This window comes from Anser cygnoides, chromosome 12 (genome assembly GCF_040182565.1).
Source record: "Anser cygnoides isolate HZ-2024a breed goose chromosome 12, Taihu_goose_T2T_genome, whole genome shotgun sequence".
Classification (NCBI taxonomy): domain Eukaryota; kingdom Metazoa; phylum Chordata; class Aves; order Anseriformes; family Anatidae; genus Anser; species Anser cygnoides.
Window position 1 is genome coordinate 13,974,684 of NC_089884.1, and position 24,626 is coordinate 13,999,309.

The following is a 24,626-nucleotide window of genomic DNA, read 5'->3' on the forward strand; positions in this document are numbered from 1 at the left end:
GCAGAAGGGGAAGGCGGACTGGTGCTAGGCCACGCAGCCTGTCCTGCTCCACAAACACGGCGTCCGTGGTCCGCAGCGCCCAGTGGGGCTGTGCTGTCCCCTACCCTCCATGTTCCCTCCATCCATGTCCCCTACCCTCCATGTCCTCTACCCTCCACACCCTCAGCTATCCACGTCCCCTACCCTCCACATCCCCTACCCTTAATGTCCCCTGTCCTCCACATCCCCTGTCCTCCACGTCCCCTGTCCTCCACGTCCCCTGCCCTCTGTGTCCCCTGCCCTCTGTGTCCCCTGCCCTCTGTGTCCCCTGCCCTCTGTGTCCGCTACCCTCCATTCCCCTTGGCCTCCATGTTCCCCTACCCACTGTGTTCCCCACCCTCCACATCCCCTACTCTTCACGTCCTCTGTCCCCCACGTCCTCTGCCCTCCACGTCCCCTACCCTCCATGCTCCCTGCCCTCCATGTCCCCTGTCCTCCACGTCCTTTGCCCTCAACATCCCCTACCCTTCACGTCCCCTGCCCTCCACATCCCTTGCCCTCCATGTCCCCTACCCCGCGTCCCCTACCCTCCACGTCCCTGGTCCTCCATGTTCCCCTACCTCCATGTCCCTTACACTCCATGTCCCCTGCCCTTCCTGTCCCCTGGTCTCTGTGTCTCCTGCTCTCTGTGTCCCCTCCCCTCCATGTCCCCTCCCCTCCACGTCCCCTACCCTCATGTCCCCTCCCCTCCACGTCCTCTATCCCCCAGTGTCCCCTATCCCTGTGTCCCCTCCCCACCAGGCCGCGCCGAGGCGGGTCTCGAACCCGCGCCTTCCCCCTCCCCCCCCCCCCGCCTCCCCCCTCCCCTCAGCGAAGGGGCGGGGCTCCTTTTAGCCCCTCCCCTCCCTCCCTCCCCTCCCCTCGGGCCCCTCCCCCGGCGCGGCCTCGCCTGACGGCCGCCGCCCGGCGCTTTTTCAGCAGCCGCAAGTGAGGTGAGCGGCGGCCCCGCGGCGCGGGGGGGGCGGCCTTTACCCCCCCCCCCCCCCCCCCCTTTCCCCGTTCATCCTCCGCCCACCCCCGGTGCTGTGGGACCGGGCGGCTCCCCACAGCCCCGGGGGGGCGTAGAGGGAGGGGGGGAGGTTGGTTTTTTGGAGGGGTGGGGGCGGTTGCTATGGTGATAGCGCTGGGGCTGAGGGGGGCCGAGGGGCCCTGAGGGGGCCGGGGGGCCCTGAGGGGGCTCTGAGGGGGTTTCCGGCTTTCTCTCACCCCTTTTTTTCCCTTCCCCGCCTCCCCGCAGGGGTCCGGCGCCGCCGCTGCCCGTGAGCCGGGGCCTCCGCGCCAATGCTGGACCTGGAGGTGGTGCCCGAGCGCTCCCTGGGCAACGAGCAATGGGAGTTCACCCTCGGTAAGTGCCCCCCGGGGGCTTCGCCCCCCACCCCCCCTTCCCCCCCCCTCCGTCCGTCCCCGGCTAAAACCAGCACCTCACGTTTCTCTCTTGGATTAACTGACCCCCTGAGCTGCTGTGGGGCACCTCTCCGGCTCCGCACGCCGCCCCCTGCTTTGTTTACCAGCTGCCAGGCTTTCCTCCAGCCCTTCACCGTCTTTTGTCTTGCTCTCCTTGGACCAGGCTAACCCGGGCCCCAAAAAGAAGGCAGGGATGTGCCGGCCGCGGGCTGAGTGCTGCCTGCCAGGTGATAGCACTGTGGGAATGCTCAGCCTAAGTGCTGTGCCTCTCTCCAGACCCTAAATACGAGCCGGGTTTCACAATTTCTTTGTGTCGTTGCTGGGTTGCGACATCAGAGCAGGGAACGCAAACTTTTGAGAGGCTTTCTCAGGGTTAGATAATAAGTATTTTCCCTTGCAGCAGCTCTTATTTTTCATCTGCAAGGCTCTTGCCCACCAGCCGATCCTCCCCGCGCTGCAGTGAGGAGGGAGAATTTCCCCCAGCCGATACAAATTTGGCTGGTGCTAGCCCGAGGCACTTGGGCACAGAGCTGGAGCGTCCTCAGGTGACTCGTGCCTTCGGGCGAACTGTGGTAGTCCCTGAAGTTCTCAGAAAACACTGCAGCTGTTGTGTTTTTCAAGGGGTTGTTTGAGGTGCCAGCATGGGGCTCTTTTTGTCAGAACTCTCCATCTTTGTTGCTGGTGTTTGTTAGCGGTAACAGGAGTTTGGCTGAGGTAAACAGGGCTCTGAGCGGCGGCCAGAACTTGAGTTACAGCACTGCTTCTGCTACTGTTGTCACCTGTGGCAGCAGGGGGACAGGCTTAAAAGAGCAGCACACAGCTTCCATGAACTTCGGTTACACCAAGGGAGCGGTGCTGTGGTGTGGAGCTGCTGATGGGAAACCCGTGGGACACAAAGGGCCGGTTGTGCCTCTGCGGGCTCAGAGCGCGGTGGTTAGGGAGCGTTAGAATGGCTTTGGGGGCTAATTATAGCAGTACCTCGGTCCCACCCTTCTGAAACCTCGTTGATCTCCTCTCATACCACTGACGTGTTCCCGTGTTCTCTCCGCTCTGCATGACCTTCTGCGATCCCTTAGTGTCTGTGTTACCTGAAAATAAATGTGATCTCAAATTAAATCCCCTGGCAGTGCTCGTGAAGATACGCTGCTGACTCCTCCTCCCCAATTCTCCTTGTTTTTTTTTTTTAAGGATTGTTTTCATTTTCCCAAGCGCCCTCAAAGAAGCCCGTTAACACAATCCCATGGCTAAAATTACATGCTGTGTCTCCGTCTGTGTGTACACACGCATAGATGTGAGAGGGAGGAAACCCGGCTGTAATTCTTGGAGTAAACATAGCCACCACGTGATGCGTCTCATGTATAATTAGCACGACCTGCTGGTGCGGAGCAGGAGGCTGACTAGGCATTGAGACACTTAACTTTGTCCTGCGCGAGTGCTCCTCTCCGAGAGCTGCCTCTGATACCTCTGACCGGGCTGTGGGAGCGGTACCGAGGCTGGAAGCGTTTGTGTAAACGGGCTTCTTGCTGCCCGTGGTGTTCCTTCCACTCAGCGTTTGTTCAGAGCCACTCTTAGCAGCGCTCACGGCAGCCCTCCTGACCTGCCGCTGCCTCTGGCTTCCACTCTTGTACCCACAGTGGAGATGACAGAGGGGAAATGCCAGGAAAATTTTCTACGTGAGTTTTTGGATGCTGTTTCTGGCTCCAGTGTTGACTCACTGTGTGAGCAGAGCGCTAAACAATTTGAGTGAGGCTGAGTTTTGTGTTCAGTTTGGTACCTGGGTCGCTGCTCCTCTCAGGCCACATTCCTGCCTTTTTAAAAGCGAACAATTAAATACTGATTTTGCAGTGCCTATAGCTGTGTTATTAGCGTTAGAGACGTGTAATTTCTCAGGCACACTTCTATTTCTCTTGCTTTCTAGACTTTCTTTGCCTACAAAGATTCACTTCCCTTTGTTTGGGCATTATGACTTGCTGACGTTTGCATTTTCTGGTCATCTTTTTACCATCTGGATTCGCTCCTCCTCTCCCTGCCCCTTGAAGCCCCAGAGTCGGAGGGCTGCCCACCTTCAAGCCGTGCTGTTGGCGAGCAGTGTACCTGCAAGGAGTATCTTGTGTCCCCCCCAGCGTTTAGAGAAGGGGAAAGTCTGTGCCAGGAGAGTCCTAGCGCTGAGCTTTGTGTGCTTTATTTGCCGTGGCTTGCTTTGGTTGCCTGTCCGATGCGCTGGAAGCCCTGCGAGCTTCCCAGTTCCACGCTGGTGAGCGGGGGAAAAAGAATTCTTTGTTTTCCTCTTTGACTGCAATGGCTGCAGGCTGGGGAGGAAAAAGGGTGTTTGCGTGTCTGTGTGTGAGAAGGGTGGAGAAAAACAGCCTAGTTTCTGCGCTCCCTCCTCGCCTCTCTGCTAAGGGAGGCGAAGGGAGGGTACTGGCTCCTCCGTGTGCAGTTCAGGTTCTGGGACTGCTCCCGGAGAACTTCAATTCCCGTTTGTAGCTCTGCTGAGCAGTTGCATGGCAGAACCCACCTGCTTCCCAGTCAGCGAAAACTGCCTGAAATCAGCCCTTACCCATTTGCCTCCAGCGTGAGAAAGCTGTGAGTAAGAGTCACATGAGCTATCTGTTTGCACACTCACGGCCCCAGGATTGCATCAGTTTACACCGGGCTCCAAACCCCACTCCAGCTTGTGTTCTCTTCTTCTCCCCGCGTGTTTTCATGACACCTTGCCAACCCCCGGCACTTGCCATCAGCATCCAGCTTGCTTGCCGGCTTTGCTGAGCCTTGGGCATTTCTTTTTCAGGAGGTTTAATGGTCATACCCCTGCTTGTCTCCCAGAAACCCGGACTTTGAAAATGGGCTTTATGCTTTTTGGGGGATGGTAGCTTCGTCTGGGTTAAGAGATGCGTGACTCTTGCAGCAGCTCCTTTGATCTTAGCTTCTTGCTGTTCCTGATGTTTCTGTTCCATTTTGAAAATATTATCTAGTACATAACTGTCTTCTCCAAACACACTCCAGGATTCAGCTGCCTAGACTACAAGGCAACTGCTATTTCCTGGATAATAGGAAACAGTGCTGCTTTGTCGTGTCCCTCTGTGCGTTTAAATTTTGTTGCCGGTATTAAAATAATCAGTGTTCTTCTTGAATTTGTCATTTTCTGGTGTAAAACTTCCAGTCACAAAATTGCCTTTCACGTTAGCCCATGCTCTTGGAAAAAACTTTACCAAAACCATTTCTATATGGTATTTACAAACCAAACCGTGGTAGTTCTCATCTGTAAAACTCTGCTTTGCAAAATTAGATTTTGTAATTGCAGAAAAGCTGCAGTGTACAGGCAATAGGCATGTAACTTAGTGCTACACAGGAAAAAAATGGTTCTCGTCTTATGCTGGTGTTGCATTAAAGCAGTACCAGTGGTGAGCTAGGGGTGTGTGATTTCTATTTGAAGAGAGAGTTTTCTTTTTTTAGTAGATAATGGCTAACAAGTACTTTGTAACAGCATGCACAGACTGCTTAAAGGACGTAGCTGGTATCTCTAAATCGAAATACCTGAGCTGTTACCTAAATAAAAGTGCGGGTCCTGCGGTCAATTTTTCTATTTGAGGCAATTTTCTTAAAGCTTAAGAACCAGAAGTAGAGAAGAAAGGGGCAAGGAGTGCGAATAAAGTGTCAGATAACTAAATCACAGTTGACTTGCAGGAATTAGGAAGGAATAAAACCTCAAAATGATGAGCTTGTGCTCAAATGTGGCATTTTTAATGAGAATCCCGGGACCCGATGGTGTTTCATTTGGAAGGACAGCCAAGGTTTGAAGCGAGGTGCAGGGGGAGGTGGCGCCGTGCGGAGCCATCGCGCCTGCTGCAGGTTCAGCTGTCCTGCTGCACTTCCAAAATTTATTGCTGTAGAGAGAGACACTGTAAAAATAGCCCTGGAAATGGTGTCGGTGTGAATGGTGACATTGGGTACTGTGGCTGAACCAGGTGTAGTGTCTTTAACTGAATTTGCTTTGTCAGATCTGCTGCCTGCTTTGTTAGGGATGGTGCGTGTTGAAGGAACTGGAAACTAAGGAGACAAAGTCCCTTCCTCGGCACTCCTCTGGCTGCACCAGTAGCTGCGAATATTCCAGTGTTTTCTTCTTCCACGGTTCAATTTTCTTTCAGTGTTTTCAGTCTTCCTCATGCAGCTACTCAGTAGCTTGTCAAGCAGACTGAAGGATGTGTGCTAAAACGCAGCCAGGAGCCTGCAGGCTGCTCCCAGGAACACCCATCAGCTCTTGTGGAGCTCAGTCCAGGCTGCTGTGTCACTCACTGGATTGTCAAAGCTGAGAATTTTGCACGTGGTGTGTAGAAAGATACGTGCTCTCGTCCGCCTAACCTTTGCCGTTTAATTTTGTGGCTAGAGGTACTCTTCTTTCTGTCGTGCCTGACAAGCTGGTGGGTAAATAATGACTTTTCTATTCCAAAAAACAGGTTTGTGCCGATACCGTGAGTCAGGTAGGCTTGTTTGTCGATTGCATACCTGGATGTTGTAACGTACTGTTTGCTGACGATGACTTTTTATCTCATCTGCAACCTTTCTGTCCAAAAATGCTGTTACCCCATCTCTGAGCTGGAGAAATCCTCTGTTTTTGCTTACAGGAATGCCCTTGGCTCAGGCTGTAGCAATTCTTCAGAAACACTGTCGCATTATCAAGAATGTCCAGGTTCTCTACAGTGAGCAGGTGAGTAATGAGTGGGCTGCCCACGTCTCTTACCTCTTTGTGCCCCAGAATTAGGGCATAACGGGGCATACTGACACCATGTCACGTCAACATGCATATTCCATGCATTGCTGAACTGTTCAGTCTTATAACAGCTTCAAATCAAGCTTAATCTCAGCACAGTGCTAAGATTTAACAGATACCACTTTTGTAGATGTGGTGGTTGAGCAGTATTGGTTTTACTTTATCAAAGGAAATGTTCTGCTGGATAATTCTAGTCTTTTTTTTTTTTTTCCATTGTCATCTAGTGTGGCAGCACTTAAAAGTACCCAACCACTCGTTACTTTTCACTCTCATGTTTGGTTTGGGCGTGATGAAGCCCCTGAAAACGCCTCCATGCTTCTCTGGATCTGCAGTTCTGCCTGCAGAAAGGGAATGTGGTCATTTAAACCAGCAAGATGTTTTAATTGTTGTTCATAATTAAACAGTCATTAGTTCCTAATATGCTTGACTTCCATCGAAAAGGGGGCTGGAGGTGAAACCGTTCTGCTCGACCAAAAAAAAATGGTTTGTATGCCCACCTTTGCTTTGAAGAAAGTGTAAGGGGAGAGGAGATGGGGGCTGCGGAGGTTTGTGGCTCTCCAGATGTGTGTTGTGTGAAATGCGCGTTAATCAGGAGATTTTATGCATGTGCTGTAGATCTCTGCATCAGGGAAAAGGCGAAGGCTGCCAACAGTTCATTTTATATCAGGAGTACTGATTGGGGCCTCATGCATTTGCAGCGAGCGCTGAATGACTAAGGAGCAAGCTCAGCTCTGGTGGTTTGCTGCTGGATACATATCTGATGTAATTAGATGAGTTATCCTTTTTTGTTTCAGATTATGGAGATTTCTGGCTTTCATGCTGACAGAATATTTACTTTGCACATTGAAAACTTAGCTCCTCGTATATAAGGCATGGGGGCATCCATTTGGCAGCGAATGCATTCCTTGTTTTTTTGTATGCTGTGAAGGTTTTCTGTTTTTTCTTCCTACAGTGCATTCCAGAATTATTTTGAGGTTTGTTTAACTAAACGACGAGATTCCCTTTCCTCTCAGTTTTGTAGAATCAGATCAGCAGCCCTGTGCTAGGAAGCGTGGTGGGCTTGCACGTCTCATAGGTCTTTTATGTCCAAAAGCTGTGTTGTGCTTGACCATATATACTAAATTTTCACTGTATCTGCAGGTTTTTTATAGGTTTTGCTCCCCAAACCGTAATCATTTTTTAATATCCGTATATTTTTTGGAGCCAGTGCCTGATATTGGTGCAGTTTTTTCCACCTGCCATTCTAAACATGCAGCTGAGTGGCTGTCCCCTTGCCCTTGTGCAGGACATCGTGCACTTCTTCCCCAGCTGGGCACCGAGACCTGCTGGGGCAGTGCTTAGGAGGTTCAGAGCTTTAAACAAACTTCACCTAGCACAGCTTTTATCCGCCTAAGCTATACCTGAACAGCCTTCATCTCTTTCCTCTCTGAAATAATGTCTTTGAGCTCAGTGATCAAATGTTACTTCAAGTTGTGGCATCTAATTTCTGATCCTGGAACTCCAGCAGCAAGTATTTCCTTTCAAAAATTTATATGACAATTAAATGCAATTAGATCTGCCCACAGCTCTCCTTTTAACTTGACACAAATGGGATGCCCAAACGGTGCCAAAAACATCTCGATGAACACTTTTCTGTGACTAAAGAATTTTAACTCCTTTTCGGTCGGTTTAGGTGGGGTGCTTAACTGCCTTTTCCCCAACCTCTTCCTCTGGGTTTGTGTGTGGGGGGGTGTGTAGTGATGAGGGTTTTTCCTGCAGCTTCTTGTGTGTTAGGAGTGTGACTGCGCGTTTGACCTGCTTCCTTTAGGAAGGCCTTTCCCATAGCTTCCTGACATCTCCCTTCGTACCTGAGTGTTAGTTTTGTACATCAAAAGTCACGTGAGCTAAATTTGTGCCCTTGAATCTTCTCTTTTGTTAAGGAAGAAGATATGCCAGTGTAGAATAGAAGCTATTGTCTAAAATAATTATCAAGCTCTTCCTCGGATGTATTTTTTTTTCTCATCCACTCAAAAGTACTTGTAATGCTCATATTAGTTTTGGAATAACCTTATAAAAATTGTGCTTAGGAACCAGTGAGATACACAGAGCACATCCAATATCAGAAAAGCCATGTTGGTTTATTTTAAATGTAATCCTGCACTTGTTTTGTTTGTTGCTATATCTGTAGGTCTTTCTAAATTAGTTTTATGAGGGATTTAAAAAAAAAAATGGTCAGAATCGACATTAGACCTTCTTTCTCAGGCTCATGGCTATATGAAGCCATGCTGCTTCAATTCTAGGCTGTATCATAAAAAGGTTTGCCAGCAGTAGTGAAGTATTGGTGCCACAGTGCGAGGCAACTGAAGCTGCTTCAAGGAAAGCTGCTGGAGGGACCAAGGGGAATGGGAAATCTGCACTGCGTGAGATTGGAAGCTCTCTGGCTCCTTTGGACCTAGCAATGTGACATCTAGGATCTGGTTACTTCCCCATCTGGAAGGGATGGGAGAGGCACATGAGAATGTATGAAAAGTATCCAGGCTAGGTGACAGTGCTGACATGAGACCGAAGAGAAAATTAGGGATGAACACTAGCATTCTGGTAGTCAAAACACAGGCCTCCTCCCAGAAGGGCAGGGGAGTAGCAGCTTTAAGATAGCTTATGCTTAATTCATAAAAAGGGCTGTGCCGTGTGGCTGCTCACACTAGAAGCCTGAATGTGCCCGAGATGTCCCGTTCTGGTTTGATTTTCTGCTAAATAATCGCTTGGTGCAGTTCTGGGGCAGGAGTGCTGTCACCTGCCTGTCATTTAGCCTCTTTCCTCCTCCTCAGAGGCAGTTGGGGAGGGCAGAGCTTTTTAAAGCAGGTGTTTTAGATGGTAGACGATCAGATAGCTAAACGGGGACCAACTGGCTGTGTGTGCATGGCTTGGACCAGCCCAGGAGCGAGCAGCTTCCAGAGCTCTGCAGCAGACGGAGGTGGTGCAGAGCCTATCCAGACACCATGAAGCCAGCGGAATGTCTCCTATTGACTCCAGCAGACTGCAAATTAAGCCTTGAGTTATTATGATTCACAGTAACTAAGGAAACCAAAATTCACAACATGAGAGTCTGAAGCCTTCCTTTTCAGGCCTGAGAAAGACGGTGACACTCCTGGTTTCTGAAGTGGAGAGCCCTCTCACCGTCGTTCTCTCGAGTGTTTTCATAGTTCTGATGCGAGGCTTTGTGAGACGGGCTGTTATTTCGTGTGCCAAGGCTGTAGCAGCTTCTCCCTGCGTGATGTCTCTGTGTGATGCTAAACTTGGAACGTTAACTTCCAAGATTTTCTTTTTCCCCCAACTTAAACTAACAGGCAGCTGCCCTGTTGGGAGCTCTTGCAAGGTGCAGATCCTATTTCTTGTAAGACAAGAGATTGAGGGGTTTGGCCAAATGTATTTGTGTTATGCTTATTGAACAAGCAGTTGTTTTCTGAGGCATTTTATGCAATGATATGTATCTTAACGAAGAAGCCTTAAAATACAAAGCCTAACAGCTTTTTTTTGTTTTACAGTCACCTCTTAGCCATGACCTCATCCTTAACCTGACTCAGGATGGAATCAAACTGCTGTTTGATGCTTTCAATCAGAGACTTAAGGTAATAAAGCATCCTTCCTGTAAAGAAAGCAGTGCAGAACAAAGCCCTAGGATATATTGACACTTAAAGTAGCGTAAATAATTATGTGGCCCTTTTACACCTTTAATGCGCCATATTTAGTGCTATTGTGTGATAACGAACTGCATGTTTTGGTTTGTGGGTTAAATCTTGGTTTATAGGATTAAGACAATGTTCTACAGGGGACTGTAAGGAGACAACAGCCCAGCGTGATCTCACTTGTCCGTCGGGTCTCAAGTTGCAGCAAAAGCCAGGAAAGGCCATTACTATAGTTAAGCCTGAGATTTGAAATCAGATCATGAGTTAATGCAAACTAGATAGCGTTTTTTTTCCAAGTTCTTCCTTTATTTGTGCTGCCATTTTGTTTTTCAGAGTAAACTTCTTATTCTTAGTTTTCAGTTGTTAAATGCACAGAACGATTGTGTGGCTGTGAGTGCCTCATTTCTCTCAGCAGGCCAAATTCTCGCCTGTTGTGAGCAGCCTCCAGTTTGTTCTCGATTATTTTTTATCTCTGTGATCAGAGTCCTCAGCCCAGCAATTCTACATTGGTGCTTTTAGGTGGCTGGGTGTTGCTGTGCCTCTCTAGGATGCTCTGTGTAGTTAAGATGCAAAATAAAGGGCAGGCTGGTTGCTAACCTCCCATTGCATTTATGTTCTCCAAAAATCTGTTTTGAAAATGACGTAAAATGAGTTGCTGTGAGCCTTCAGAGCCCAAATCAGTAGGAAATTTTAAAAAGCTTTCCTAACTGCAGCGTTTAAAAAGTGACTTCTTAGCGTGATGGTCAAAAATTCAGACTTCTGGCAAGCGACCAGCTGCGTTGAGCAGGGTTCCCACGTGGTGTGCATAACCTGCTCCGTGCCCAGGGACAGATGGGGGTAATTGTGTGAGAGTGCAGCGCTCTCGCTGCCAAGCTATTTGACGTTTGAAAGCAGAAATGTGCTGTTAAATGTACAGCTAAAAAAATCAACGCTTACCCTTTAGGAATATGGTGCTCACATCCTTACTGCCCAGCTTTGGAACAGCGTTAGGTGGAGCCCTGTTCACTTTCCTCACGCCTCCAGTAAAACCAGCAGCAGAACGTCACTCTCCAAAATGTCAGCCTGGTACTTCTTCATCGCAAAAAGCTCTGCTGGGATGTAGCAGTGTGCCAGATTTCAGTTTGTATTTGCCTTACAGAAGTATGTTTGTAAATTCATTCCTGTAATAGCATGATTTTCTTTTTTGTTAAGGTTGGAACTTCCAGTTACTCAGATTGCTTATTTGAATTCACAGTTTAAGATATCTTACAGATTCTTTGTCAGATAGATCTTTATCAGCGTAAGCTATACTTGTAGGAAATCTTTCCAAAATAATGAGGAGTCTGAACTCAAAACTGACGTGACTTAAAGTGCATAGCTTACTCCCTTCCACTTATTTGAATATCACGATCCTGTGATGTTTTCAGGTAGAGCTAGTGTATGCCATGGCTCTTCATTGCCAAGAGATTTTTGAGGGGCTGGCTTTGGTGTCACTTCAACACCCAGCGTTCTAGGAGACATGCAAGAGGTTTTTGTCTTGTCTTTCTCCCCATCGTGTAGTTGTTTAGTGGGCTAGCGCTGTCTTTTTCGTGTTTATCCATGGAGTAAAGCTGTGTGAATGCTTACGGTGCTATGCATGCTGCTTGTGAAACCGGCCTGGAAGCTTTGTAGAAGAAATGCTGTGGGATCACCTCAGAAGTGAGCTTGTTTAAGAGCGGTGTAGGTGTAGAATAAGTGCAGCCTATTTTTGAGATGGCAGACTGTTTTCAGTGTTGCTCGGCAGCAGCAAAACTGGAAAAATCAGGAGTCTTTTTTCTTGCTTTGCTCCGTGTGTTGTTTTGTTTCAAATACAAAAACTGCTGGATTTGGTTGTGAGAGGTTGAAATAAGCTTCTAAAACTGAAAGCCTTGACAGACGCAAAGAATTTGGTGGTAAAGAAGTGAAGCCAGTGTTCCTCAAAAGCTCCCTCTCCTCCTTCAGGGAGTGTCAGAAGGTCTGTGCATTGTCTCTGCTCACCTTCGGGAGCCAAAGCAATGCAGGAGGCGTTACTACAGGAGCTGTGAGCTGTTGTGAAAAAGTAAATCCTAGACCAGGTTCTGAAGGCGTTCTTGTACTGTGAATGTCAACAGCATCTCTTGCCCAGGCTCCTCTTCAGGGGGAGAAAAAGCTTGGTTATACAACGTTGTTCCTTTATTGCTTGTTGGCAGACACCTGGATGTCTCTAGGAGTCTTACCAGAAATAATTCACAAGCAGTGAGTGTGACAATACACCAGCTTGGACTCAGCTAAGACAACTGCCTTATGGTTGTGTAGAAACCCTATCACTGAACAGTCCTTGGTCTTCCCAGTGTGTGTTCCTCTGCACACAGAAAGAATCACGTTAATCCTCCTGTCAGAACAGCTGCGGAGCTTAAAAACTAACTCTAGTGCTGTGGCCTGTCGCCGTGTTGCTTCAGTCCGTGTGCCTTTCACGGCTTTTACAAGCTCTTTTGACTATATTTACATCTTGCTGAGTTTTGCTTGTTTCTTCCCTTGCGGTTAGCAAAAAGAAATGTTGACACGAATAGATCTTCTGTCTGAATTGGGGGAAGAGGCTGATGGCAAATTGGTGCCTGCTGGCTGCTGTCAGTGCCTTCCTCTCGAGGGGGGCCTTGTTTGAGCAATATACTCGTCCTCATTGACTGTTTTCTCTCATTGCTTTTCGACTTGTGTTCCACCATGGCAGCGTGGTTCAGCTGAACTTCTGGGAAGTGCCCGGTGCCTTCCAATAGCTTCTGCAAAGCTAGATCTGTCTGTGGGGTGGTTTTCTCTATTTCTAGAAACCTTTCCTAGCGGCAGGGGGGGGAAAAGAAGCGTAAAATCATGCCTAATCTTTCATAAAAGTAGTCTGTTTTTAACAAACTGCTCACTAAAGGACATCTGGACATGTCAAACTGCATTTGACTTGAAATACTGGATAACCGTTTTTTTCCGAGAAGCATAATTCAAAGTGTATTTATTAAGAAGAAAAATTAGCTTGCTCTTCTTTAAGTTGGCTTTGCCAGAGTGTTAATGTTACTCGCTTTGTGCTGTACTTGTTGCTTGTATCCTGAAACATGTGGGCTTTTTGAGCAAGCTAGGAATGCTTTGGAGAATTCTTCCAACTTCTTGAGTGAACAGCATACCACTAAATGTGGATTTTTGTTATTTATTTTTATGCAGTGGTTTGGGCATTGTGAATAGTACTTTTTTTTTTTTTTTCCCTGGGGGGTGACGGGGGGGGCGTTTTGGGGGCGATATTTGCCAGGCATCTCCGAGAACCAAGACTTCCTTCCTAGCTGGTGATATTTTTAGCCCTGCTTGGTAGCAAGCTCCCTGGGGAATTCTGCTTCATGTCCAACTGAAGAGCGCATCCTTCCAAAGCAATAAAAATCTCTCTACCTTTTCTTTACAGCAATTATGATGTGCTCCACCTCTTCTGTTCCTGCTGACACAGGAACACAGATGTAGGGTGGAAAGAGCTTGTGCTTGACGGTGATTACTCACTAAAAATCATCTGCCTAAAGCCCAGTCTAGCCTCAGGACTCAGTAACAGTCACATAAAAATCCCGTGAAATCAATCTCAGATGCAAGTTTGCACTAATGTATTCAGAACCTAAGATCCATACCTACTATTGACATTACTGCTACTGTCTCCAGGGGAGCACTCTGGCATATTCAATAGAGTGTAAAATATTTAATAAAGATCAGAAGTAGGTATTGGGTCTTTGGTTGCTTATGGACTGCTCTCTGGATTTTTTGCCATGCTTGGGGAGGTTGCTGGGTATCTCTCTGCCTAGTGTTGAAATGGAATGTGACCACTTGGCTTTGCTGGGTTAACTGTTCTCTAAAGAAAAGGAGTGGGAAAGTTGAAACAGTGCAGTCAGCACTAGCACTTGCTACCCGGTACAGGTATTCTTCGGGGTAGTAAGAGTAACCCAGAGAATGGCCTACTGCTTGGTATTCCTTATAGAATCCCCGAATTCGAGGATCCCCCTAATTCACTCACCTTTGATCTTGCATAAGAGAAATCTGTGCAGAAAGCAAGATGCTGCTATGCTAGTGAAAAAACTGTCTGCAAATCAACACTGATCTGCGCAGGGTCCAGACAGACTGCACTGAGCCTGTAGTTGTTCTTCAGGACTTGTTTCAGATGTGCAGTTGCTAAATCAGGTTTTGGAGTTTTGTCTCTGTCAGTGTCATTGATCCTAGCAGAGTTGTTAGCTAGTCTTGCTTATTTGCCCTGTTACAATTTGCAAACACAGTAATGTTTGTTTCCTGTTTCAGGTGATTGAAGTTTATGACTTGACTAAGGTGAAGTTAAAATACTGGTAAGCGATTTAAAACTTCCTGTGATCTATTTTTAATTACAGTGACTAGTTTCCCTCCTTTTTTCATCCTAAATTTATTTTTCAATCATTCTTTTTAGGAAAACAAAATAACTGTCAAAGTGTAGATAACCAAGTGCTGTGTTCAAGAAAGTTAAATTACCAGCTTAATCTTTTCCTTCAGTCTTGGAGCCTTCCTCCCATTTAAACGTGGTATTACCATTAGTAAACGCTTAGAGCATCCATTTCGTACCCTTAAGGCAGATTCGTTTTTTCTTTTTCAGTGGTGTCCATTTTAACTCTCAGGCAATTGCTCCCACCATAGAACAAATTGATCAGTCATTTGGAGCAACGCATCCAGGAGGTAAGCCAAAACATTTCTGAGAATGAGAAGTACACCTGCATCGACAGACCTCTTCCTATAAAGTCTTGCCTGTAAGTCTGCCTGGAGGAATGTGTGGAGACTTCAGTTGCCAAATGACTTGAAGCTGTGTTCCAGAGCAGTCATGTTCATATTGCTGGGTTAGCATATAAAATGAGTCACAGTTCAATGTACAATATATTTAAGTGGAATGGTGAGGCATAGAGTCGTTGGCACACAAGGCTGCTCTCAGATACCACTAGTGATTTGTCTTGAACTGCCAGTGCCGGAGAACTCAGAGCTGTGGTGCTGGTGTTTTTACACATTCTTACATGTGGTCTGCTCTCAAGTGGCCTTAGGGATTAAGTATACCATGAACATACAGACGCAGAGCTGGCCAGGACTGCTTGCTCAGGCTCTGTGCTCTGAGAACATGGTGATATTCCTCCTAGGCTGGGATCAAGTCTGAGCCTGTGTGTAACTGGTTTGCATCTCCCTGCACCTCTTTCCTGTTACTGGGAGCACTGGGGAGGTTTGCAGCCAACCCAGGCTCAGCGTGACCAGAAGCAGGACAAGTTTGATTAACCTGACTTGAACCTACAGTGGCTCTTGTGGAGATATTTGGCTTTTCACCACCTCTGTAGCAGGAGAAGTGCTTTCTTTAAGCTCCCTGTTCACGTGTGAAAATTTAGAGTTTGTTTCAGGGCTTTGTTAGGTGATGAAAATAAACAGTGAAACTCTGAAGGAGAGGATATTTGTAATTAAACTGCTCAGGATCCTTCAAGAAATGGAGTCAAACTGGCATAACAAGAAAGATTAACTCCATGTAGTTGAGATACCCTTTTTAGAGCATCTTTTCCTATTTTTAGCTTAACTGGGTCCATTTGCAGTAGCCGAGGTGACCCCAAATAGGCTGGCATTCCTTCTGATTGATGGCGGCTGCATAGCCAGTCCGTGCCTGTTCTCTGCAGGCAGTTCTTGCACATCGCAGAACGGGGTTTAATAACTGTGGAGAGTCATGTGGCTCAAGTAATATCATTGCATAAAAGCCTGCTGTAGTAGCTGAATATCAGATTGAGATAAATGAAGTTTGGAAGATTGCAGGGCATAATACTCCAAGGACCAGAGCAGCCTTTTTAAATTTCACTTCAGTTGTGATCTTAGCGTTTCCTCTTGGGCAGGAACTCTAAGAGCTACAGTCAGCTATTACAGAGGTAGTATGTACAAGAACTTAGGTTGAGTTGAGGCAGGGTAAAAGCGGCTCCTTTTCTTTGTCAGAGAACAAATTAAAATTATAATCTGTCAATGATTTATTTGCAAATATTTAGAGGAGAAAGCGCTTGCAGAGTTGTGATATTAAGAACCATAAAAAAACGCTACAGCTTACTCCAGCTGTAAGCATTGTTTATGATAGGAATAATATGTTTTATTCCTGCATTAAAATGGTATATAAGCACTTAAATGTAGTTTGGCATCATGTGTCCTACTCTAGAGTTTGTCAGATCTTGTACACCTGTCATTCAATTAAGAGAACTTACACGCATACTTCATCAGATGGTGGTCTTCGTCTGGAGATGTGTACCTATGAAAGCGTGTTTAAGCTGTTGGCTTCAAGTACCATTTCACTAGTGCAAAGGCTTGTTCAGTGTCTCTCTGAAAATTCAGTATTTTATTAACAACCTACTTAGCTGGAGTAAGTGCTCTGCAGTAAGTAGTCTGACAATGAACAGTGTTTGAACTGTATCATGTAGTATGAATTTTTGGTCAATTTTTTCCTCTGTTTTCTGAAACATGAAAAGAGAAGCAAACCAAAACAAACAATAGTTTTCAGCATGTGGGAAGGATGATGGTGTTTTGATGCCCCAAAAAAACTTGAGTTGGTTTGGGGAGAAAGGTGGGAAGAGAAACTTATCCCCATCTTAATGTGACACGAATACAAAATGTCAGTCTTTATGGCATAGCCATCTCTCTCCTCTTCTTTGTACTGTTACTCCCCTCAAATGTGTTCATCATCCCCCCAAAAAACAATGCAGGCCCTTTAACTTTGAAAGTATTTCACTGTTTATCTCTGTGCATTAACATCCACTAGAATTTCATAACAAAATGTCGTCTTTCACTTAAAACCCAAGTGGTTGCAGCAGAACTTTCCTGCCACAGGACACAGTGATGGTTTCAAAACATATTTCAAAAGGTTAGCAACAGTTTTGTGTTGAAACCTTTAGTGAGCAGTTTTGGTTTTGCCAAATCAGTGGTTTTAAAAAAAAGAAAAGTCATCAGAAAAATTGTAACCGCCTTCATTACCTTTTGGATAACGTTAGTATGAAAAGTTGCAGTGTCTTTGCCATGGAGCTGATTGAAATATGAGCACTCTGGAGGTCAATAGCTCCGTCAAAGCCAAGACTTTATTCCACTTTTCCATCTTCCTTCCGTGGTCTTCTGACCCGAGCTCCTGCTGGGGAGCAGTTGCTCTTGCCAGTGGCTCTGTTGAAATCACATCCTGTTCTGCGTCCTCGTGGAGGTGGCTCCTCGCCCGAGCGCTGTTCAGCACGGGTAAGGGTTGTGGGATTGAGCCGAAGTCATGAGGAGAAAGAAAACATCCTTCCCTCCTGCTGCTGCGGCCTCGCAAGGAGCAGGGGAGGGTCCCGATTTCCAGCTCTGTAAAACTCACTGAGACTTCAGAGGTCGCCTGGGCTCTCCTGGGGTGCCAGAAGAGCCTTGTGCTTGACACCAGTGGGACTTGGCTGTGGGATCTGCCTCTGCTTTTATCGGGACTGTCTCTGATCCTCAGGCTTGCTGATAGCTGTTGTTTGTCCCATCCAGCTCCACGGAAACTTTTCCCAGCTGCTCACACTCTGCTGCTTTCCTGGAAGGCAAACTCCCTCCCCTTCGCTGCCTGGAGTGCAGCAGCAAAGCAGCGGGCCTTTTGCTTCCGTCAGCTATTTTTAGCAGAATTAGGCTGCGGGGGACCTGTGCAGTAAGTCCAAAAAACCCACCACCAGCAAAAAAGCAGCATAGGTTGTTGTGACATAAGGTCTTGAGGGACACACGAGACAACATCTTAGGGATTAAAAAGTTCCTTGCCCTTTAAACCTAAACATCAACAAACATTGCAGGGGATGGGAACTGATGCGATTTGTATAATCAGATATCACACTTGGCATGACTAGGGGAAAAACACTTCTCCAGCTGGCTGTGGGCTTTGGAAAAGATGCATCATAATTTATCACATGAGAGATTTGTGTAATTTTCCTGCAGATCAAAACATTTCCCTCTCCCCACACGTTCTGATGGGAGTGACAGGCAGGGAAAATGCTCTTAACCAGCACATTCTGCAGAAAAGGCAAATGATGACTTTTGAAAGCTTAATGCCTATTGCCTAACCATTATGTTTCTATCTGGGCAGTCTGGCATCATCCAGATATCTTGTGACATGTCTCTGAAGCTGAACATTTAAAAGCCACTTTGTTTAAAAATAATAATAAAAAAGCCACAGTGGAATGAATTTTCTCTGTAAATGATGAACTGCTGTGTTTTCTTAAATGTGAAAAAGGCGGGGGGGGGGGGGAAGAATAGTGAACCAATTTCCTTTGGTAAAGTGGAAGAAAGGAGCTTCTCTTGGAGTGTTTCTCTTTTATTTATTTTTTTTTTGCCTCTGGTGTTTTCAAATGGTTTTGCAAATGAACCAGCTCGTGTGTCAGAGGAGCACTGTGTCCCTCCCAGCAGCTACCAGGGACAGGTTGAAGTTTGGTAGCATCAATCCCAAATCTGTTCCCAGGCTCCCAGTCCCCTGGGATCGTCTCTCAGTTTTCCAGTCTCACAAGCCAGTATGTCTTCTTAAAGTAAACACTGGGGTGACTTTCTTTGCTGTTTATAGATGATGTTGAGCAATTTATTGCAGTAAATTGGGACATCTCATGATGTGATGACAGCTGGGAGCCTGTGCGTTCTAATTTATTACTGTTCTCTGTAAAAGCTGGCCTATTGGCAGGTGTTTCTGATGATGCTATTTTTAATTATCGTCGTAAATGGCCTAGAACCTGTGTGTCAGAACCACTTCCTCCCAGTGCTGTCTTACTGGGGAAGACAGCTAGCTGAACTGGGGCACGGGACCTGGAGCTCCCTGTGGTACAGGCACCTGTGAGCTCCCCCCCAGCACCTTGCTTCCCAGTGATGTGAAATCCTGAATTTCTCAATGTTCTGGGCACATCTGTCTGAAAGACCTCTTGGTCAGTGTTGTACAAGTGTTTCACACCACAGCAAACAGAGATGTTTAGCTGCTTAAACTGTTTTAGGGATGTTAAGGTGTGACTGATTGTGTTGCACTGTATAACTGAATTGTTAGAGACATGTTAATGCCCACGGGCTTACATAGGCAGCTCTTATTTTAATGAATTTGAGGTTCTTATAGCTGTGTTTCTACTGCAGCAGATTAAAAGCAAACCAGCTATTGTCCTGTGTAACTGTTCTTCCCACATGTTGAGATCTGGTAAATTCATTGACCTGATGAAAGCGCTGTTAAATCTGAACTGGGGAGTTTTTTGTTTATTTTCGTAACTCTGGTTTTCCTTTCTTTTTCCTTTTTAGTGTATAATTCAGCTGAGCAGCTCTTTCACCTCAATTTCAGAGGACTATCGTTTTCTTTTCAGTTAGACTCCTGGACTGAAACTCCGAAGTACGAGGTCAGCAATCATTCTTGGTTAATGGGTAGTCTTTTTGCCTCTACGCTACTTGCAAAATATCACCTACAGCGTGTCTAGCCTGTGAGCAAAAGAAGCCAGTAATTTGGAAGGAATTTAACTCCTTAGTTGTGCTCTTATTCATGCTGTGTGATCATTTTGAAGTTAAATGTTTTCCTTCTTTTAGCAGGAGGCATATGCTTAGAGGTCTTGCTTGCATCATGCACCGGGACTAGCAATTCTGTTGTTGAAAGGAGCCTTCTAAAAATACGAGCACTCTCTATGTAAATACATAAATATTAAGCAATCTAATCGAGGGCTGTTCTTTTATCAGATATTTTTGAATCTCATCAAAGTGATTATGCAACAAAACTAGGGTAGAGTTCATAAAATCTGTCTTCATCTTAAGTGTCCTTCAGTACGAGTGTTTTTAGAAAGCCAAGTGAATGAGCTTTATTTGTAATGCCTGTTTGCATGTTCACCAAATGTTTGGATGAGTTACTGAATGATTGAATGTGCTACTGTGCTCTCTGAAATCTTTGCAAATCACTGTCTATAGTGGAAACAAGTACAGGTCTTCTGTGATTTCCACCTGTACTAATGAAAATGTGCGTATAACTTGTTTTATATGAGGCTGTAAACAATTTGTTGTATTACCTATGCTCATCAGTTCAAAAAGAATGTTTGCAGTATGGTACTAGTAATAAACAGAGGAACAGAAACAGAGTCAAAAACAAGTGGGGGGAAATCAAGCAACATGATGGCATGTGTTTTCATGTCACAGCCTGGTGCTTTAGAAATTGTTTCAGCATACCAGAGAGCAGGGAGATGTTTAGGGAAAGTTACCATTTAGCAGTAGCAAAGGTCAGTTGGGTTCAGAAATGCTAGAAGGTAAGCTGAAACCTAGTGATAAAGCAAAAAGAACGAACATCCCAACCAAGTAGAAGCTTTTCACTCAAGACTTGCAAGGGCATCTCTGAGTGAAATGGCTGAGCTGCAAAGACAGTCAGTTGTTATATCAAAGATTTGAAAAGATGTATAAAAAAGTTACTAGAATCAATTCTAGCCATTGCATCTCTGAGTCTTGATGTGGTAGGTGCTTCAATTGACTAAGAAAATAATGAAGGATGGTTACAGAAAGCATGGTACAAATATGCTTTGAGGGGGATGTGTTGTGGTGCTTGGGGATGATCCAGTTCTTTCTACCTGTCAAAATATTGGAGAAAATTATTTATCTAGTCATTTAAATGTGGTTAGTAAAAATGTTGTTCACACAGTGAAAATCAGAATTCTCAAGATTGAAAACAGATAGAAATAGTTGGATAGAAAAGGTTTGAAAACAGGGTAGTGTAAAACAGTCCACAGGGAAGAAGACCATGTGTAGAGCTCTTCAGAGACAACAGTTAGGACAGGCTGAATAAAGAGTGAAATGAGAATTGCAGATGTAAAAATCTTTCAAGTTTAGAGAGGGTCAAGTAGGAATGCAAAACTAGTTAAAGCAGCATAGTCTTTGCCTATGTAAAAGAAAAAAAATCTGGAGAAAAAAACCTTGGGGTTTTGATATAATTAGTAACGATCTGCAGGGGAGGAGATGATGGAAAGCCTGCTCGCTGTTTCTGTTAAGAAGTGAGCCATGTATCTAGCAGTCAGCTACTTTAGAAAGGTGTTAGCGTGTTTTGAGGTGGTTGCGTTCAGAGCAAATCCAGAGGATCGAATTCAGAGCATCTCTAGATCTGATAGGTGTTGGAGGTTCCCTTCTAAATACCTACAGCAGTGAAACTCATTCCTCTGGGTTATTTTTTTCTCTAGGAACAGATTTTTACGTTATCCTTACATGATGTCCTGCTAAAATTGACCAGGATAATGGTTTGCATCTCACGCATGCTATTTTTGTTGTCTCTTGGGACAAAATCAGTTTGTTCTGCACTGGCAGCACAAATCTGACTTCTTGGGGACTCTTTCTGTTTGATGAGGGCACTCTAAATCCCTATCAAAACGGTGTGTATAAGAATGGGGTGATAATGAGAGTGGAAAATCTATGTAAAGAATAAGTGTTCATCTGGTCAAAGCATTTTACAAACCAGTAAAAATGTTAAAAGGATGAAATTAACGCAGTGGGAGAGAAAAAACAAGTTCTACCTGTAGGAGCTTATTTCTCAGAACTTAAATACAGCCTAACAGTACAAATACTTTTCTATTGCTAGTTGCCAGTGATAAAACCAAAAAAACCTTGAATTCTCAGTACACAGATGGCTAATTGACAAACTAGTGCCATCTCTTGGTGGATAAATGTAGTGAGCATTTCACCCCAGTTTAGGAATCCAGAAGTAGTGTAATGTCAACTAACAGTGAGTTGTAGAAGGTTGAATCTTTTATTTTTTTAACCCCCGTGTCTTTGGCTAGAGACTTACCTGAGTTGATAAGCGTATACCGTAGTTCCAAGATAATATTTGACCTGAATTTTATCTATAGTGTCACGCAACAAGAATCATTTTCTGTATCCACAGCCTAACTTTGCCCATGGTCTGGCATCTCTGCAAATTCCGCACGGTGCGACTGTGAAACGGATGTACATCTACAACGGGAACAGCCTGCAGGACACCAAGTACGTACAGCTGCTCACGGCGTTTGGGTCATTTACAGTGTGCTCTTTCTTCCTCATTTAGCTAGGGTTTTGCAAATGCTAAATGTAATTACATCCTTGGTTCAGTTTGGGTCTTTTGTGAATTCTGCAGCGTGCAGAATGCCTTTAGATACCAGTGTATTTCTAATTTCCAGAGGGATTGTCCTCCAGCCTTGTAATCGAGTGCTGGTTTGATTTTTGGTGCTGTAATACCAGCTTGGCTCAGCTACTGTAGGCTAACTGAGCTGAACTGAAAATCAATTCACGAGGCGAAGGAGGAAATACAGCGAATCCAGAAAGAGATGAGGCTAGATTATTCTTGCTCTGTGTTTTGTTTGCATGCTTATGACCTATCCCTAGACAAATCAAACCTGCGTGGTAGGTGGTGAGTTGTTTTGTAGTGTATTGGTATGGGGTGTGTCATGGCAGGGTCCTGCCATGGGTTAAACTCTCTTGCTATATAAAAATAAACCGTATCTTCAGACTGAAGGCATGTGTAAAATCTGCTGCATATTTTATGTCTTTGTCATACATTCTATATCTGTGCCACTACCTGACTGAGCTTACTGTTCTGAGGAGATTAACCTTCGTGCCTTAATGCATTAACGGAGTGTTTGCATTTGAACACAGTATTTTGAAGGCATTGCATTCTGTCTTCTTCTAAGCAGTAATTTATGGTACAGTATTTGATGTTTTGCTCTCTCTAAAAACATCGTTGCTGGGGTTTCTTACTCAAGGACTTCTTGTAAACCAAAAGGAAGAGTTTACAATACCTGAAGTGTTACGGTGGTACATTTTGGAGAGATGGTTGTGATTTAAAGGCAAGAGGAGGTTAGCACATCAGCAGATGACTGCTAAGGAGGGAGGGAACCTTATTTACACAGACAGCATCTCCTAATGAGACAGAAGTGCACTTCAGAAAACTGTTGTCTGTGCTCATCCGTCCCACGCTGGGCTTTCGTGCAAGTGCTGACTGTCTCAGGGGCGTTGGTGTGTGCGAGCTCCAAGCCTGCCTTCTGGCCAGGTCATTCATTCATGTAGAGGAGAAAGTCATGTCAAACTAGTGCGTAAAACAAGCAGCTGTTCGATTGAAAATATCTCGCTTGTTGCTGTGACAGTTTTCTCAAATGTTATTGTAATTGAATTAAAATGAGAACTGTCCCAGTAAAGCAACATGATTATTTAGGGTTATCTGCACAAGCTGCTTTCACGTTCTGGGCTGTGAAGTACCTTGCCAAGTGCAGTGAGACCATTGTGGTGAAGGGGCTTCTGCCACATTTGGGTCACATGCCTACTTCAAGCGATAGGTATCTTTAAAAAACAAACAAAACACTAGGGAACTTCTGTTTTCCTGAGAAAAGTCTGAAATGACACATCTTTGGGGGGGCTTTCCAAAGGCTAGATATAGTTTCTGTAATTTCTGGAGTCTTTGAAACTTGCTGGGTTTTTTTCTTCAAATGTAAAGGTCCTGTATTTGAATCCTGCCTGGTAGTAGTTCTTCTTTCTCTAGGATTTCTGATCCTTGTGTTTAATATAACTTGTAATCTTCATTCTGAGTTAAATGCTGTTTTGTCAAAATTAATGTGCTCCGTTCCAGTGAACCCCCATCAGCTCGCTAATGGAAAGTTTGAAGATGGAGTCTTATATGCATCTTTGTGTGATTGGTTTCAGGGCTCCCTTGATGCCCCTCAGCTGTTTCCTTGGTAATGTGTACGCCGAGAACGTCGATGTGCTGAGAGATGGGACTGGACCCTCAGGTTTACGGCTTCGCCTACTCACTGCAGGTACCGGTGACACTCAGAACATGGAGCTGCTTCCTCCCCTAAGGAAAAGAGGGGTTAAGCATAGGATATTTGTGATATTTCCATGGGTGGTTTCAAAGTGTTCTTATATACTTAATTTTGAACTCTTGGAAACAAAACAAAACTCTGTGGAGGTGAATTTGCCTGCTGCCATGTTTCCTGGGCCCTGGTCATTAGTGTCTGTTCACCGTGGTGGTCTCCAAGTGTATGTGAAGAATAAAAATGCAAGTACATTGCTGGAAAAACCATTAGAAGTGAAGAAACATTGTGTATACGTGCATCTTCTGAGATTCCACTGAGCTGTATATGTGGATATTTTTGTGATTAATTTTGGAAGGCTTTCAAAAATGCCAGCAAGAGGCGTATTGCTGCTGCAGCCTTAGACTGCACTTTGAATTCAATTCAGTTTTCATTAGCTGTAGGAGACAGCAGTGAGAGTGACAGAGGCTGATGAGTAGCTTGTCCTTGTATATGCTTCTAGGGGCTGGCGGGCCTTCAAAATTAGGGAAAGGCATAATGCCTGCAAGGGAGCCTTGTTCAGTGACTGTAACTCGAGACTTGGCAATGTTTTTTTTTTTGTTTGTTTGTTTTTTTGTTCTTTTTTTAAGAAAAAGGAACATCTATCCTCATGTGCTAGGGCAGGAGTTAGCTATAGTATCATAATAATGTAAATGATTTTTCAGAAATTGGACCAGTTCTAAGGTAGAGAATCAAGTTTTGTTCACATACACGTATACATGTGCAGCTTTAAGGAAATGTTGTCATTGAACAGTGTACTAAAATACAACACCAATGCTCAGAGTAAAAACTGAAATGAGACCATCTTGGCATGTGGTGTTCCTGTCTTGCAGAGGTTTGCAGGAACCCCTTTGTAGAACATGCCACACACCTTCTAGCATAAGCTTCTCTGGAAATACTTTCACTTGAAGTAACTCGTGCTTAAAAAGTCAAGGATGACTC

General features: G+C 45.2%; 1 protein-coding gene across 3 annotated transcripts in view; it reads left to right on the forward strand.

Annotated features, from left to right (window-relative positions):
• Positions 1-937: 937 nt before the first annotated feature.
• The window catches only part of PHAF1 (phagosome assembly factor 1), a 36,831-nt gene continuing 13,142 nt past the window's right edge, over positions 938-24,626 (forward strand). Inside the window, exons 1-9 of one of the 3 annotated variants that reach the window (XM_067004687.1) lie at positions 938-971; positions 1,277-1,384; positions 6,069-6,151; positions 9,739-9,822; positions 14,164-14,207; positions 14,489-14,568; positions 19,150-19,244; positions 21,749-21,846; positions 23,536-23,648. In XM_067004687.1, the coding sequence (XP_066860788.1) occupies positions 1,321-1,384; positions 6,069-6,151; positions 9,739-9,822; positions 14,164-14,207; positions 14,489-14,568; positions 19,150-19,244; positions 21,749-21,846; positions 23,536-23,648 (661 nt within the window). In that variant the 5' untranslated portion in view covers positions 938-971; positions 1,277-1,320. Of the gene's footprint in view, positions 972-1,093; positions 1,119-1,174; positions 1,385-6,068; positions 6,152-9,738; positions 9,823-14,163; positions 14,208-14,488; positions 14,569-19,149; positions 19,245-21,748; positions 21,847-23,535; positions 23,649-24,626 lie in introns of those variants that run through there. The other 2 variants (XM_067004688.1, XR_010834633.1) reach the window with 2 other exon arrangements.